This window comes from Saccostrea cucullata, unplaced genomic scaffold, assembly GCF_032062105.1.
Source record: "Saccostrea cucullata isolate Sc308-1 unplaced genomic scaffold, CSIRO_AGI_Scuc_v1 ctg652, whole genome shotgun sequence".
NCBI lineage: Eukaryota > Metazoa > Mollusca > Bivalvia > Ostreida > Ostreidae > Saccostrea > Saccostrea cuccullata.
Genome location: NW_026919061.1, coordinates 81,326 through 99,806, shown reverse-complemented (window position 1 = coordinate 99,806; position 18,481 = coordinate 81,326). Strand labels below are relative to the sequence as shown.

The 18,481-nt window shown below is 32.8% G+C and overlaps 1 protein-coding gene across 5 annotated transcripts; it reads right to left on the bottom strand.

Moving 5' to 3' along the window:
• Positions 1-475: 475 nt before the first annotated feature.
• Positions 476-18,299, bottom strand: LOC134278628 (5-aminolevulinate synthase, erythroid-specific, mitochondrial-like). Of its 5 annotated transcripts, XM_062760942.1 has the most exons (13): positions 18,244-18,299; positions 12,005-12,072; positions 6,526-6,686; positions 5,577-5,681; positions 5,257-5,397; positions 4,997-5,038; positions 3,831-4,050; positions 3,364-3,548; positions 2,775-2,954; positions 2,405-2,569; positions 2,021-2,160; positions 1,615-1,743; positions 476-1,360 (listed from the first exon to the last, which is right to left on the bottom strand). In XM_062760942.1, exons 3-13 carry the CDS (start codon positions 6,677-6,679, stop codon positions 992-994), a joined length of 1,830 nt encoding a protein of 609 aa, XP_062616926.1. In that variant the 5' UTR covers positions 6,680-6,686; positions 12,005-12,072; positions 18,244-18,299; the 3' UTR covers positions 476-991. The 5 variants fall into 5 exon arrangements, with proteins under 5 accessions (XP_062616926.1, XP_062616922.1, XP_062616915.1 ...); XM_062760938.1 differs by lacking the exons at positions 12,005-12,072; positions 18,244-18,299 and adding an exon at positions 7,623-7,914 and having other exon boundaries at positions 5,257-5,388; XM_062760931.1 differs by lacking the exons at positions 12,005-12,072; positions 18,244-18,299 and adding an exon at positions 7,623-7,912.
• Positions 18,300-18,481: the final 182 nt, after the last annotated feature.

Sequence of the window (18,481 nt, the reverse complement as noted above, 5' to 3'; positions counted from 1 at the left end):
CATATTAAATTTATTAACTTTATTTTAAATTGATGATTCATAATGATATCAATACCTATATAAGCTTAGCAGTATTCATAATTATTTGTCCAAATAAACACAGCAGGCACTGAAATTTATACTACATGTGTACCCTTCAAGAAAAAAAAATAAAAGTGGCATGGGATTTACAATTCAGAACACCTCAGGAAGTTAAACAGAATGAACATGATTGATTTATAAAATATACTTCATCATAAAGACAGTATACAATAACAATTTATAACTTAAATGTAGAGATCTAAGTATATAAATATATAACAAATCAAATCTTGTTTTTCCAAGCCTTTGATATTAACAGATACAAAACAGGTAAGTATATTATTCGCCATCGTGTCAATTACAGTTGACCGATGGCCGACGAAGGATGTCAAGCGACTCAAAATGCCTTTATATAATAGCTTTAAGTACATGTATATAGTGAGATTCCTCTGAGATACAATAAAAATAACTATCCAGTGACTGCATCATCTCACTGAAGTCATGTTTATAAAATGCTAAAGGGATGATATAAGCTATGGTAACTAGTTTTTGAAAAAAATTTATACTAAAACCAATTTTGGCTAGATATTCTAAACTAAAAGTGAAGGCCACAACATTTTACAACCAACACAAAGCTACGAAGCCTGAAGAAAACCTTTGGAAATAAACTTACAGGCTGTTTTTAGAGTTACTTTTTTCTTAATCGGAATCAAACACAAGATGCATTATGTAATAACATTTTCTTTAAACATATCAAATAATAAAAAAATAAACTTTTGTTGCTTGTATAAAAAAATAAAATAATTGTTACATTTTTAGGAAAAATAAACACAATCGTAAGACTTACTCAACAATAGCATTTTGTCATTATCTAAATATTTCCCCCCATATATTTTTTAAAACATTTTCCAGTTTTCCATTTTTTATTTTCTTTTTAATGTCTTGTACTATTTCCTTGAGTTGCCTCCCTTTAAGCGAAGGCGACGTTTTGCGGGAGCGAGGCGATGTTTTGCTGGAGCGAGGCGTAGGTACAGTTGGAGCGCCCACACACTTTCTCCACGGCCTGCAGTATCTGGATGTCCAGCGGTTTCTGACAGACCTCGCACTCCTCGGGACACACTGACCGCTCTCTGTTTAGCTCCAGACCATTCTCCTTCCACACGCTGACCACCGAGGCTACGAAGTAATCCATCATGGCCTTGGTGTGATGGGGGGTGGGGGCCACGCGGAGCCGCTCCTGCCCCCGGGCCACGGTCGGGTAGTTAATGGCCTGGACATAGATGTCATGTTTATTCATGAGCTCGGCTGACAGATGTGTGCACAATGCAGCCTCTCCAACCTAGAAATTAGAAATTAGGAATGAGAAAAAAATGTCTGATATAAGCTTGGGTTATTGCAACTTTGTTTTATTTTAACATTTAATTCCTTTCAATCAAATGTATGCATTATTCAACGAAATGAACATCATGATTCTATTCAAGAATGTCCTATGATTATTCTATGATAATTATTTAAAGAATTTTAGTACAAGATTCTAAGACTACAGAAATTTTCACAAAAAAGTGAAGCTGAGATACAATTGAAACTTCTTACGTGAATAGGGATGATGTGACTGGGGCAGTGTAGAGCGGGTATCCCAGCCTCCATCAAGTTACTTCTCAGATATTTAACATTGCTCTGCTGGCGAGCCCTCAGTTGTCTCCCTTCTTCACTGCGCAATACCTGTTTATAAACCAACAAACTTATTTTAATCTTTGATATGTTTGAAAACTAAACATGCTTTATATTTGAGTAAATCATGTTTATGGAAAACACAATTATGACAAAATGATGCTGTTTTTATCCTAAAGGAACATACAAATTATATTTTTAATGAAGTAAAATCATCTGGCCCTGGCACTTTATATGAGCATATTTTACTATAGCATAAAAGGATTATTAGTGAGGATTCCTAAGACTTGATTGTACAAATCATAACAATGTATAAGTGAGTTGTTACCCTAATGGAGGCAGTTGCCCCTGCCAGAGTTGTGGGAGGGAGACTGGTAGTGAAGATGAAGCCCGCGCCGTAACTCCTGATCATGTCCACCGTACGGGCGGAGGAGGCAATGTACCCCCCAACATTACCAAACGCTTTACCTGTAATAGAAAATTACTGTTGGTAATAAATAAAGTTCCTCACATTATAAAACTTGTATACATGTACTTCTAGTGAGAATATGAATACAAGAAAATTGTAAATTTGCAGGATATTGCATGCATACTATTATCAAAATAAATTGCTGAAACCTTATATGTATTCCAATATTATTGCAATAATTCACAAATGACTCCAACTATACTCTGAATCAACTTTTCCACTTCAATCTTTTCTGATACGTACCTAGAGTTCCTGATATAATGTCAATCTTGTGCATACACCCGTCTCTCTCCCCGATCCCTGCCCCGTGGTCACCATAGAGACCCACGGCATGGACCTCGTCTACAAGGGTTATAGCCCCGTACTTGTGGGCCACATCACACAACTCATTCAGGGGGGATACATCACCTGTAGATATAATAAAGATGTGAAGTGGAACCCCCTTAGCCTCGGTCCTTTCATCAAAGATATCAGAGTTTATAGATATACAGTCAAATCTAAATATTGGTTTTCGAGGTACCAAAATTCAAATGTATGTTTATATTTCCTGATTTTTTTTTCTTATTTCATCAAGAATATCTTTATCACCTAGCATATTGAGAGAACAAGTTACCTGTCATGGAATGCACGGTTTCAAACACCACAATCTTCGGGACACTCTTGTCCACTTTCTGCAGAAGTTCCTCCAGATGCAGTGGATCGTTATGTCGGAATATATGCTTGGGGACGCCACTGTTTCGTATACCTTGAATCAAGGAAGCATGGTTTCCAGCATCAGAAAACATATGAACACCTGAAAAAGAGAAATTAGAAGAGACCGATAACTGATTGGTTCCTGTGTATATCTTGTCATAACAAATTGACCCAAACAAAATGTACTGAAAGAAGATGGGAGTCATTCTGTGTGTATAATATTGCTCGGCATTTTTATATAATGTATAACTTTAGTTTTAATCTGTCCTATTTTATTATATATTTGACTGCTACTTTTTAAATCTGGTTTTGAAATGTAGAATATTTTCCAAATATAAGAGAGTAAAGTAAAATCTAATTGTTATTTTACAACAATTAATTTACAGTGCTGCAATAACATGCAAAAATTTAAAGAGTTTAATTAAAATATGATGCATTGTGTTTTTCATCAATAGACAAAATATTTTTCAAAATCTAGAAATTACCCCTGGACAACTCTTCTATCATACCTGGAATAGCCTTTCCTAGAGTATAAAGAGTGGTGTCATTGGCTACGTAACAGGAAGTGAACACTAAGGCAGCCTCTTTCTGGTGAAGTGATGCTAGCTCTTTCTCCAGACCTTCATGTAGAGGGGAATTCCCCGATATATTTCTAGTCCCTCCTGCACCAGCACCATGCTTCTTCAAAGCTTCACTGAAATCAAGAAAATATGCTTTAATTACTGACTTACATACATCTACATAAAAATCTAATTTTTACAAACTGCATGAACACAATATTCTGTTCATGCACATTTCCTTATACATGTACATTCTGTTTATTCAGCTCAAATATACTATATGATGGAATTTGTAAACAAGATTCATGGACAAAATATCTATGTTCATGAGTTAGAATGAACTTGTTACTACACTGATTTTCCAATTCATATTTCTCCTTTCGATCATATTCATATTTTGAATTTTGACCCCTCACCTGACAGCATTGATGACCTTGGGATGCCAGCTCATCCCCAGGTAGTCGTTACTACACCAGACAGTAATGTCCTTCTTTTTCCCCGTGGAGTGGTCCTCAGCGAAGGGGAATTCCCTCCCCCTGCGCTGGACATTCTTAAACACGCGGTAGGTATGGTCGTCTTTCTTCTTGTTTATCTCACCCTCAAAGAAATCCTCGTAGTTGAACAGCTTTGGTTGACCTGATAATAAAAGAAAAATTAATTAAACACCTGCATTCTTCTTTAATTAACATAATGTACATGTTTACTTTTGGCTTTCTGTTCTATTCAGCACCTTTGTTAAGAATCTTAACAGTTACATTTTAATTATATCAGAATCATATAATTTTATAATAAATAAATACTCATAACTCTCATTATCTGTTACGGATTAATTTTTACATTCCATCATAATTAACACAATTAAGAACACAGTTACTTCATGCACAAAGCAATTGTAGTCCAAATGCGCAAGCATTCAAAACATTAAGTGTTCATGTATATTACACCATTACTTGATTTTCTTTTAACCATGATAAATGGTTGCAGAAAAATTTTTACAAATCTAAGATGGAAGGATTACAATTGACAACACTTTTCAAACATAATTATGTTTATGTCACTCAGCAAAATTAAAATCATTTCTTTAAAATTATTGCAAGAAAGCTACATGTTCTAGAAATTTCCTACTACATGTACTAGCTAGATCATGTTTTCTACTTCTTTCTTTACTTTTTAATGCCCAAAATTACATAATTTAATATTATTACCATATATAAATGGTATGCTTAGCAAAAAAAAAAAAATTTCTTTAAAATTTTAGCAAAAAGAGATAGACACATGTCCTATACAGAAAACTTTCCTAGAGAATTAATAGCAAAGTCAATGCATCCCTTTATGATGCCAAAATTGAATTCCTACTTATACCACATATACTTGAATCAAGTAGAGATGATACTTTGTGAAGCATACATGTACAAAAAATAAAATTAGAGCTAGCATCTAGTATCAAAATTAATTCAGAAAAATTTTGAAAACAAAAAGTTGAATCAATTAAAAATTAGACTGACAGAAAGGAACTGCACACAAAATAAAGCAAAATGTAAGGATAAAACAAAGGTAAATAACTCCAGCAATCAAGTTATACCCTCAGTTGTCTCCTCCTGCTTCTCCTCTTCTGCTTCCAACTCTTAACAAGTTTAAATAAACAGCTATCAAGGCACTTTCATAGTTTCAATTTGGAAACAAATATTTTGTTAAATCTAAACAGTTATGAATTTGAAAGTACTCGGAAATTAATTTTAATTAAGAGGACAATTCATCCCTTTTAATCCAAAGGTAATTTGCTTGAAACCCTATTCCCTCTCCCCTGTTAAGTATTATCCCCATCTGATACACCTCCCTCACCTTTCTTGTTGTCTTTCCCCCACTGCTTCATGTACTCAAGAGTTTTCTCCACAGTGATGCCTGAGGGGTATTTAGGGGCAGCAATCTCAGCCTCAGCAGCTGTAGCCTTGTTAACGGTCATATCTGGCTGAGCTACGGTTTCTGTTATGTAATATACATTCCCTTTTTTACTTTAAATTATTTACACAATAATAGTCTGAAAGATTTATTCCAATGTAACATGAATTATTATGATATTATATTTGAAAAAATTGATGTTTTTGCTTGAAATTCATATTTGATATGATTAAAGTCACACTCCATTTTCATTGGCTACCTACCCTTCTTAGGATTAGCTTCCTTCAGTGAGGAGACATGGTTCTTGACGTCCTTAATGGCCAGTCCCTCCTTAGCAAAGAATGGGCACTGCTTCTCCAGGGGCTCGTCTGTAAAAGAGAATCCTTCAATGATCAATGGGGGTCACAGGAAACTAATACAGTCAAACCTCACTACATCAAACACAGCGAGACTGAGAAAAACCTTTTAGATATTTAAGGATTCCAGTTATCCAGGATTAATACTTAATTTAAAAGAATTAGGTGTTGAGACTTTCAGATCACTTCGCCATATCCATGGCTTTCGAGATATCAGTGTTTGGGATAAATCAAATTTCAACTGTATTTATTTTACACTGGTCTTTAGAGGTGTTTTATATACAATATAATTTTTAAAGAAATGTTAAATTATCTACAATAACAAAAAATCCAACATCTCAAGGAATGTTTGGTATGCATTTAAAAGGCAGTCAAGAATTCAAATATTTCACTAAAGTTAAAATTAAGTTAAAATTACTTATTGATAAAAACCACAAATTATCATTTCTGTGCATACTTTAATATTTTCTATTACAGTGGAATTTCCACAAGCTTCATAACAGGATTTACCTGACAAGCAATTTAATAAGAAATTAATTGAAAACAGAAATTCTCATTTCCATGGAGACTCATAATGTCCATGTTTGCTTTAGTACTTTTACCATGTTCAATGTTTTGATGCTTATTTTAATTCAATTACTCTATTATTATTTTGCTATGAATCATGTAATACATGTATATCAAACTTTCCCTTATTTGGTTTTGAGAAATAACATGTTTAATTTTTTTAAAACTCTCCATGATTTTCCTATTTATGAGGACTGAGCCAAAATGTCTTATTTTTATACTCTCCATTGTTTTGTATTGACCTATGCCTAATTAGGGATTAATTTAAAAAATGTGTTTTATTAATTACCTGTCACGGTCATCATGTCTGGCGTAGACATGTAGTTCATGGCATGCACCATTACTGGACATCGCTCGGCGTAGGTCATCAGCTGATTGGCCGTCTTTCTGACCTGGTTGACCGGAATTCGGGACAAAAACGGACATCTCAAGGCAGTGGACATGGTGCTTCTGAAAGTACAAAACAATATTTGTCACATAAAAAAAGCTTAACAGAGCATAAAAAATGCATGCCATGCATATACCGGTACGTACTTGTTTTAGAACATCTATCAAATACATGCAAAGCACTTGATTTTCCAGTATTTATATCTAAACCAATATTTAGGTATTTCTTTTTTTTTTTTTCTAAATAAAACACTTTGTGCTGTAAAAAAACTTTTTTACTTGGAAAAATTTACTTACAAGTTTTAAAATAGCCTAAAATGTTCTGACTCTCTACTAAGAATAAATCCTACGTGTCCTCCTGATCACAGGTAATGACACAATCATACAAGCTTGTAATTGTGTAAAACATGGAACAAATTGAAGGGGTTTCTCCACGTGACAAAGCTGTTGTACATGTATATGACTGAATCAGGTCTTGTGATTTGTTCTTCAAGGCCAGCAGAGTTTACAAAGGAATAACTAGGATGACCCAGTCATATCTTATGATTGTAAATGACTATCTTATCTCATTGAAAATGAATGATGGATATCTAATCTGATGGCCATACATCAAAACCTTGTCAATTTTTCATTATCTCTGGTAGTTTTTTTTTTATCGTGTCAAGTCAACATGACATATTATTTTTTTTATCTCTTGTTTTGTTTATTTCAAAATATATGTCTTTATTTTAAAAAGAAAATAAATTATTTAATATCAATCAAAATCATTTTTTCATGATTTAAAACATAACATTTAAAATTTTTAAAATTTGAAAGTAAGTTTTGTTTTAAATTTTACCAAAAAAATATGACTAAAACAAATTATTTTTCCTAGCAGATATAACACACACACACACAAAATGAATAATTTGAATTCTATGAAAAATAAAAAATAAAACCAAACAAAAAATTCTAAATCACAAAAGAGAGAAAACTTTGGGAAAAGGAGTAAAACTCTACCTCAAAGTGAACATGCTGCCCTTGTTCTAAGGAAAGTCTTATTCCATACACTTGGTGTTGAAGCAATGCCCCCAGAGACCACAAGATCTAGCTATCAGGAATTGGGTTGTCCCTTCTCTTATATAGCCTTCATAGGCCCAATACAAATTACAGTGATGCAAGGTCAAGAATTTCATAAACAGAAAAGATTCAGAAAATACGGAGTTGTTTCCCTTGAATGAATTTTGTATATGACAAGTCATGAGACCATCACAATTTTCTGATCTGATAGAGAACAAAACATTAAATAAAAAGATATATCCCATTAAAAGTATTGCCCTAGGGTCTCAATCATGAGAAAGATATTAAAATGTAAGAGTATAAATACACTTAGTGCAATATTCATCATAATTAATTGATATGCTGGAAAAACCTTTGGATTTCTCAAATATTATAAAGTAGATTTTATAAAATATTTAGTACAATTGACCCATCAAAGGTTGTAAGAAAACAGCTAGCTTAGAAATAAATTCACATGGCCTATAAGGCTTACCAGAAGCAAAAGACTGAGCTATTCACAAAAATATGGGACCTTTTTAAAGAAGTACAATGTATATATCAATTAATCAGCCCTGTAATTAAAGAAATTAAACTCCTTCCCCCCCAAACAGTGATTAGAACAGAAGGGTATTCTGCATCAACCTAAGTCTGTGCTTTGGTTAGCTAACATGTCTTATGCTGTGCATCCAGTCCCCTTCGGGAAAAAGAAAGGAGGGGGATTGGTTGGTGAGAGAATGGAGGAAGGATAAAAGTACTTTTAGGAGAGAGTAACTGAGATTCTTCACTTTAAAATTAAGGACTGAGTTTGGAGAGAAAACAGTTTCCTTTCTATAAAGTCTATATATCTACCAAAAAAAAAAAACCTTATAAAAAAGACTTAATAAATTGCAACATGAAAATCAAGTGTGATAATGCATTTCATATTTGAAGTCGCAGTTGTCTTGTTGATTTTGACCAGGATGTGTACATGATTCATGATCAACAAAATGTTTTGTTCAGACCTCAAGTACAACTTCATGTCAAACTCCACATGAAAGATGACAAGTTTTATTATTTTCCATAATTTTATAAAAATGCAAAATCCTTGTTATTTTCTTAAAACAGAGGATGTTTATTTGGGGGAAAAACAAAAATGGAAAATTATTAGGAGTGCATCTGAAGGATATCAGCTGATTATTTGAAATAGACACTTTTCTGAGTCATTCACCTCTCTAATGTGTTTATATATTTATATATATTTTATTGAGCAATCTTTGTACATTTTCAAATACATTACACCAATACATTACACCATATACTGTAAGCATAACCAGTGGTTATTTGTATTAAGGGTGTGTGGGGGATGGGCATAAAGACTCAATTTATCCTCAAATAAGCTAATATTTTTATTTCTAATTTTTTTCTCTGTGATAACTCTTTGAAAGTTTGATAAGATGATTTCTTGATAATTCAACCAGAATGTAAATTTCACCAAGTGAAAGGTCAGGAGCTAACAATAAAGGCCTAGCTAATATGCATGAAAATCTCATGCAGCTTTCTTTGTGTTCTGTGAGTAGGAACTATTGAAATTGACATGGGAGGCCTTGTGTTATTAAAATCTATTAAACTACATGTTTCAGATCTAAATTTACAATTTTGTTTTACAATGAAATGGAAATATAAGGAATGGATCCCTGTCTAGCTTGTTGGGTATCAACGGCAGTTGGAAATTGGGGATATAATTTATGCATAACAGGCTTTGCAAAATATTTCCAACTATCGTTGATGCCCTGGCTGCAGCATACCCAACATACTAGAATTTTATTTCACAATGAAATGTGTAATATAATGCTCTGAACTATCTGCAGGTTCTTGTTGAGAAACAAGCTTTTTGGTTTGAATTCATCCTATAGTTAATGTCTGACAATAGTTGAGTTGACTTAGCTACAAACTGCTAAAGACACTAAAACAATGTCATTGGCTTTCAACACATCTTCCACTGAATCAAAAATCTAGCATTCCATTAATTAATGTTGTTCTGTTGGTTTGATCGTGCTGATGGGGTAAGTAACCTACAGGAGAGAGCCCCTAATATCTCATGACTCCCACAACACCACACCAAGTCACATTTACAGCCATGTGTTTTTGTCAGAGAGAAAAGGAAAAATGTCTACACTCTTCAGGTCCAGAGGTGTCTTATTCAATTTTTGTGTATCTTGTGACTCTTGAATTTTACAGAGCAAACCAAGGCTACATCAATTACATGATACAATGAATTCCTAGCTCCAAGGTCATTCCAAATATCTTATGACTTCCACAAATGGGTATTTAAGTTTTAAAATACAAAATTTTTAGAATCTAGGTCAATTTTAGAACAATGCCCATTCACCTGTTGTTGACCGATACAGTTGAAATTTGGACAGGGATTTATGTGAAAACATATCTTCTCCAAATTCTAGTTCAATTTTTACTATAACCACCAAGCATGATCTAAATAGAAGCTGGGTCAAATTTCCTGGTTTGCCTGCAATAGGACTAGTCTGGGACTATATACACTGCAAAATATTGACTGCCTTCTTAATCATGCAATTTTATCAGAATTTCAAACCACTTTAAGATTGAGTCACATGATACACTTATTTCATGACACTTAATTTATTCAGATCTTAACCTGTAGGAAAATCAGAAATTTTTTTAATACATATGTATTGTATATCAAATTTGAACTGTCATTTAACTTTTCCTAATAGCTGTTTACTTAAATTAGTAAATATACATGCATAAGTAAAAAGTATCAATTAAAACTACATTATTATGCATTGTACTGAAAACATAGGTAACTATAAATAAAAAGATTTATGCACAGATTAGCTTTTTGTTTCCACTAAGGAGGCATGGAAATACATATTGTATCATTTTGTTTTTTTTGCCTTTCTGTCTGTCAGGGTGTGTGTGTGTGTGTGTGTGTGTGGGGGGGGGGGGGGGGGGGGGGGGGCATGGTCATATCTCTACTTCACTAAAAATTCTTACAACAGTGCAATCTTGTTTAAAAAATCTTCTCAACAATGAGAATGGCTTTTCTACACTATACAGAAATCAGTTGGAATCATTTCATTATAGTAAAGCTAGGTTATATGTGTAAAATGCACAGAGATATCATGCTTTATTGGTTGAAAAAGATTAGTTTAAATTACTTCAATGGTTTAAATTCAAATAAAATCTAAAACCTGATTTCTTTTAATCTAATTTAAATTAGCTTTATATTTCACATGTCTTTTTTGTGATATTATAGCTACATATTTTCTTATATTTGAGGTCAATGCCATGATTTAAATACCAATTTGTATATGAGGAGAAAAAAAAAATCACCAAGCCCCATAGGCTGAGGATAATAGTTTTCAAGGTTCCAAAATATTAATACATGTGTATGGCAACTTTTAATACTGTAGATTTTGATACTGATTTGATACTGATTTTAATACTGTAGATACTGCAGCTTTTAATACTGTACGGTTTATAACAAAGAGAAAGCAAAATGTCACTTTTATGTTTTTTTGTTTACTGACCCCCCCCCCCCCCCCCAAAAAAAAAAACAAAAACAGCATTTATTATGGCATTATTATAAGTCCACATAACTAATATATGCCATAATTAAATTTCGAATACATGTACTGATCACTTTTATGCAGTCAGAAGTAAAACTTCCCTCCCATCATTAATTACTATTAGGATATAAAAGATCTATAAATGAGTAGGTGTGTTTTGGTTGTGGCCTGAATCTTAACCTTTTGGCCTTGTTCTTTGTTATGTTTTATGTATACCTATATATGAACCATTAACAGGTCTATTATATGGTCCAATTCCTTTCACCTCCTGACCAACTGACTTGTTTTATATATAACCACTACTCCCTGTCCCTCACTTAATGCCAGTGGACATGCACTTTAAGACTTACATAAAATCTATTTTTAGATATACAACAATTTTCTTCTTCGAGTCTTACAAAAGAGAAATGTTTGCCTCCAAAGTATTAATGTTGTTCTGAAGTTGAATTGCAAAATTTATTCATCCTGCAATTTAAATTGTTGGTTATTTTTATGCATTGGATGTGACCTGCTAAAATATGAATGAAACTCAATTAAACAAGAAGCCCATGGGTATATTACATATATTGCCCACCTGAGCACTCTGAAAAGCTAAAATCAGTTTTATAGAAAGAAAAGTTGCTTAATTCATTGTCAGTTTCAAAATCATAAAACTAAACCATCCTCCCCTAAAAACCCCTTGGTGCATTTACAAAATACATTGTGCAAAAGCTGCCTGCGTTATTGTCTACATATTATGACAGATCAAATAGAACTCACATTTTCTTTGAATGCTGACTTCTGACTGATGTATGTGTGCTCTTCACTGAAAGCGAATCACTAAAAACCTGGAAATAGAAAATCAAAAGTAAAATGTAAGAAATATACCAGTACTGTCGAAAAAATATTTTCTGCATTTGTCAGTTTTTGCAGAATTTTGCAAATACATGTCGATCAATTAATCTGGAACATGCAAATGATCATAAAATGTTAAGTTCATGAAATTCTTAGATATTTCTTAAATGTATTGCTCTTTTTTTAATTCCTAAATGAAAGGTTTCCATAAGAATTCAAAAAGAAGGGTATACATAAAACAAGAGGCCCATGGGCCGCAATGCTCACCTGAGCAACTTTAACTCTGTTGTTCTTCACCACATTTTCCCCTTTGTAATACTTAGTGTGGCCCAACCCTACCTAAGGGATCATGCTTTGAGAGATTTTTAAAAGATTTTTCCTATATATTCCTATGTAGACCTTTGATCATCCATTGTGGCCCCGCCCTACCCTCCGGGTTTGAACAGATATGAATCTACAATACCTGAAGATGTTTCCCAAAAAGTTTTATCTTTCCTTGCACCCCCTTTACCCAAGGTTGCTTTGTGGCAAGTTCGGTTGAAATTGGTCGGGTGGTTCTGGAGAAGAGGTTGAAAATGTGAAAAGTTTACAGACAGACACCAGACATGTGATCAGAAAAACTCACTTGAGCTTTTAGCTCAGGTGAGCTAAAAAGTTTTCTTTCCATTTTATGCACTCTAAACAAGTCACTAGAACTTGCAAAAAAGTGCAAAATAGTGCATTTTCCTGCCAAATTATAAACAAGCAGAAGAGATTGTGGGTAAATGAATTTTTGGGGTATACAAAGAGCACTGATTTAATGAGATACCTTTCTGGGGTCAAACCACAGAAATTTCCACCTACAGAAAATACCTGTATTAAGATACAATAATATATACCAACTCTTAGAATGCTCATATATCCTTAAAACAACAGGCCTGTGGGGCCATAGTGCTCAATGTATTAAAAAAAATCCTTTGAGAAACACCTCTTATGCTATTCCTTGCCCAAAAGTCAAGTTGGCTTCATTTTTTTTCTTCTCTATTTTTTCACACAAAATTAAATAAAACTTGTAAGCATATATATTGAATTTTTTCAATGATTTTGATCAAAACCTCAATTGTTAGATTACAATAAGAATACAGGATATATAGCCAAGCTACCATCTTATTAATGTATTTTACAGTGAAACAGACATCGTAAAAATGGTAATTAAAGCTACTTTGTAAGTCTATGTCATTAACATTTCCCACCAGAAAGGGCACAGAATCATGTTCCAAAAAGGGTCAATTCCATGCGGCATTTAAAAAAAAGCAAAGAAAATGTTACCTGATGAATGGCAATCTTGTATGGATTTTCCTTAACTCGCTGTGATCAAAGAAACAAAAGATGGTGGAAATCCTTTTTGTAAATAAATCTGTCACCATTTGGATAATTTTTTTGCTTTAGGCAACAAAAGTGACATCAATATCGTGCTATTGACACAGGTAAAATGATTGTGGAAAAACACAGGAAAGGAAAATAGTAGAAATGATTGATAATGTATATTTTATCTATATCACTATACAAGCAGTCAATCCTCAAAGGATTTCTGCATCAACGCACTAGAAGGTTCCCTACTCTGTAACTAAATTTTATGTTTGCATGGAGAAATATTTTTTTCAGTTGAAAAAAAATATTTGCACCACATGTCCTGATTTAAAATATGATATAACATGATTTGGATTGATTAGATTGTATGTTCATGTTTGTCAAATACAGTTCCTGGCAAACTGTGCAGTACAAATATATAAACAGATATCAGTTTTACTGTAGCTGATAATTCCTAATAAATTCAACTTCCTTTTTTAATCAGCATTTATGTTAAAAACTTATTATTAATCACATTAATAATTAATATTATAAAAAAAATTAAAATGAAATTGTTTGAAAAATTGTCAACATTTTCTTCAAACTACATGATTAAAGTATCGATCTGTACATCATGATCTGAACTTATACCGGGTAATCTTAGGTAAAGGACAAATGATTTTTTTTTTCCAAAAATCAAAAAAATGTCATATTTATATAAGAACAATAAACAATTTAACCGCGCACATCTTATTTTTTCATTTAAAGTTTCAAAATAAATGTCCTCAAGTGATAAAAAGTTGTATACATTTATTATGGTGATGGCAAAAAGGTAGAATTTTGAAGATGATAGAAAGTTTACAATTTTATACTTAAGAAATTTTATACCCGCATGAATTATTTTTAAAACAATCTGAATATATAGCTTTGAAAATATATAATCTATCAATTTTAGCATCCATTTTGTTTTTTCCTGTGTCACGATCTGTCCTTAAACCAGTATCATGCTGGAGAATGAAAATACTGCAGTTATTCGTTAAAAAGAAAAATATAAAGCTATGTGACTATATTGATTTTTCATCATATATTAGCATGATTTAAGAGATATTTTTTTCCACAAGGAAGTGCCACCTGATATAAACTGATTAGAAGCATCAGTTGAATACTACACAGTAAAATTTAAAATATTTATTCTGACCGACTTCAGCAAAAAGCAGTTTTTTTTAAACTGTTAACTTGTTTACCTTGAATCATATAAGATCACTAAACAGAATTTCAGTATTTCAATTCTCTCTATTGTGACATGTCTATACCTAGTAAGGATCAAATTTCCAGTTTATTCTAGGAACGCAATACCTTTATTGTTGAAAACAAGGCATAAGTTGATAACTCATAAAACACTCTGATATAATCTGTAACATCCTACAGTAAACATGCTTGTAAACTTCACAAAACTTCCAGAAATAATGAAAGAAAAAATTTCCCTCAGCATGTTCTAAGGATGAGCAAACTTCAACGTAACAAACCATGATAATGAAATCTCCCTAAAATACTTACAAAGGCTTGCTATTGCCAGCTGTGGAAAGCATTAAGTTTAATGAGAAAACCTGCATTTCAAAAAGGACTCTTAGTCAATGGTGTAACAGACAACAAATGAAAACTTATACTCATCCCCACCCCCCCCTTGTCATAAGTGTATAATGACATAGTCAATGTTTTACTATGGAAAAACACAGAATATCTGTCCAATCAAAACATAAAGTAGGACATGCACATAATGACACTATGTAATAAATATTCTGTGAAAGTCTCATTTATAAATTTTATTCATTGGTGGAAAAGGAGTTGCAGATCTCGACGAGATTTCTATATACCCAAAGTGTAACAGATGGACAAACAGCTATATAGACTAATGGTCTGACACCCAATCACTATATAACCCTTATCTTTCAAGCAATGGGCATAAAAATAATATGTTTGTGACAGAGACATGTTTTTACCAATCATGACAAGGAGCACACTGCGGGTGTGACCAGTCAGCAGGGGATGCTCACTCCTCCATGGCACTTGATCCCACCTCTGATGTTTTGGAGGTCTGTGTTTGCTCTGCTCCTATTTTGTATTGTTCTATGGACTTTAGATCTGGAATACTGTTTGTTATCTCCATATGTTTCACTCCAAATGGATTTCAATCCAGTCTCTCTGGCATGCCAGTACAGTGCTTTACGGGTTAACCCACTATAATGGTCCAAGCTATTAGGATGCCTCATTGTATACACCACAAACATATACATCTGAAGGTTTTATTACTGTCAGCAGATGATACAAAAATTATATTACTAAAAGTTTATAGAATGATCTTTTTTTCTAACAGTAAAGTGAGTTGTGACCATGGTATTCTATGAGTTACATGTAACTTTTACATATTTATCAACAAATGCCTGAAGTCACAGGAAGTTTGTGATACACACCACTTCAGATAATGGACTCTTCAGAATGATACACACCTGAATCACATTTCTGATCAGGAAGGAGGGATATAAGTGTGTAGGTCTTCTTGTAAACTTTAAGTTTTTACAACATCTATACATATGAACATAAAAAAGCAATCAATTTTTTCAGTCACAAGAAATACTTTAGTTTATCAAACATTAAGAAAGTTTCTTTAATACTTCAGTACATGTATTAATATTAGCTTTTTGAACAATTTTAAATTTATGTTGATTTATGGATATAAATGTTTCTCTTTAATAAAAATATCTTAGCTAAGTCATATACAGGCATTACAAATATTGAGGTTTTAAACCTCATTGATCAAGAGTTCAAATACCAGGTTGTTTGCTCAAAAATCATTTGAAGGTTATTTAATAAAACATCACATGATTTTGAAAACTAAAATCTAGTACATCACTGTACATGTATGAGTAAATTGTTCATGTGACAAAGTAGGACTGTATAATTTCAAACAGCATTTACTAGTCAAAAGAACATCCTAAAAATTCACTGATACTAAGTATATATACAATCACTTCAGTGTCACATACTTTATATATATAGTATGTACATGTATAAACAAGTAAAATTGTACATGTAAACTCCTGCCTTTATGAAACTCAGAAAGCAATACAATTTACTACATATACCATAAACTAGCCACATTGAATGGACATTAGTATCCAGATTTTATTGAACTTCTTCATAAGCATTCAGAACAAGTATTTGGGAAGGAAAGGAAATTAAGATCAGTATCTTAATTATGAATTTATAATCAGTCAGAGAAAAAAATACTATTTTATGCCTGATCACTTGAAATACATTTTTTACCATGTATGTTGAAGATTTTCATAAACATGAAACATCCCTTTGTATCGAGTAATTTAAATCCCACTTTAATAAGCCAAACGGCAAATAGGCTTTCTCCTTCAACTAAGAAGAGTACTGTATAAGATTTTGAGTGTTTGTCAGGGCTGTTGGGTTTAGAACAGTTCAAAGACCGTTCAGAGACCGTTGTTCAAATTTTTAATACAGCATATACATACATGTTAACTCTCCCGATTTAGGCGGGAGTCTACCGCTTTTTCACTCCATCTCCCGCCTACCGATTTAATTCAGAAATCTACCGCTTTTCTACAAAAGCTGCGTCTAAAGTATTTTTGGTTCACTTGGGTATCCATTTTTGAAGCCACTCTCATAAAATCTCGCTAGATATCGCGTGATTTGACTCGGAATCATACAAACGCTTTTTTGTACATAGATTTCAAGCACGGATTTGACAACGACAACAACATAAGACTACCAGTGATCATTACATTAGTTACGATAAATTTATCAACATCCCTGCCATGAAAAAGGAGATACAGCTTTTAAGAATTAGATGAAAACATTTGACATCGTCTTTAAAAGCACAGAAGCTCACAACTTTATCAATAAAGTCAATAGAAATCACTCGATTGACCAAGCCATGTGGCACATCTCTACTTTCGTTTTCGATCATCGCGGAAATCTAATTTATATAACGAAAGATACGAACTTGTTTTAGATCTAGATTAAACCACGCCATCATTTGTTTTGTTTAAAAACTGTATGAACATTCAGAATTATTGCTTCTAGGCTATTTCAGCAAAGATCACACTTCAAAAGGCTAAGTAAAGCAGCCAATCCAAGCAAAATGATGAGCATGAAAAATATTTGAATTTGTACAATTTATGTCAAACTTAAGGTGTTTCTGTCTTCTTCTTTGCTGTTGATATTTAAGATTAATTAGTGTAGGTACCTGATTTCATTTAAAGCTTATAATATACATGTATATTACATGAAAGATATCGATAATCCAAGCGTTAAACAACACGCGCGCAATGCTACCGCTTTTGAGGTCTGAATCTCCCTCTTTTTCATCACAGTAGGTTAACATGTATGGCATATATCAGGTGTCTGCTATATTTTACTTATAAAATTCTTTTACAATGCAAGATCATTAGATGTCCAGAGAGATTGCGTCATACATGTATACAGACACAGCGACAGTTACACAATCTCTCTGGAATGGATTTCATAACAGTGTTACATAACAATGCACTTTAAGCATACTCAAATTAAGACAGACAATAACATAGTCAGGTTCTGTCATCTTATCGTTTCCATAATTACAGAGATAATTCAAGTTGTACCAGGCGACCCTTGTGTGTGTTTTTCGACCTTTCATTATCATGGGAACGATAATTAATAACCCTAACTAACACCCCCTACACCAGATAACACACTAATGAAAACGTAAGATAGGCCTAAATGTGTTGTATAAACTGTAATACTGTCGTATTTACAAGCTCTATTCCTACCTGTGTGTCGCAGATTATTCAACAGCTGTTTACCTTCCCTGTTTTCATAACATTGTGAATGCCGAGCCCGATCAATAAATATTGTAGGTATTAGCAGTGGTTATGTGTTTTCAGAAAGCAGTCGTAATAATGAATAAATGTATTGATTTTCAAAATAATATAAATATTTAAGTCTGAGAATTTGAAGACATCATTTCAATTTTCTTTGCTCTTCATTAATTAAGGCATCTTTATTAAA

What these genes read in the sequence shown, in the direction of transcription:
- LOC134278628 (XM_062760931.1), bottom strand. An exon ending in AACCGTGCATTCCATGACAG is followed by an intron (nt 2,570 to 2,774) that starts GTAACTTGTTCT and finishes TTATATCTACAG; the next exon opens with GTGATGTATCCCCCCTGAAT. An exon ending in GTCACATCATCCCTATTCAC is followed by an intron (nt 1,361 to 1,614) that starts GTAAGAAGTTTC and finishes TCTAATTTCTAG; the next exon opens with GTTGGAGAGGCTGCATTGTG.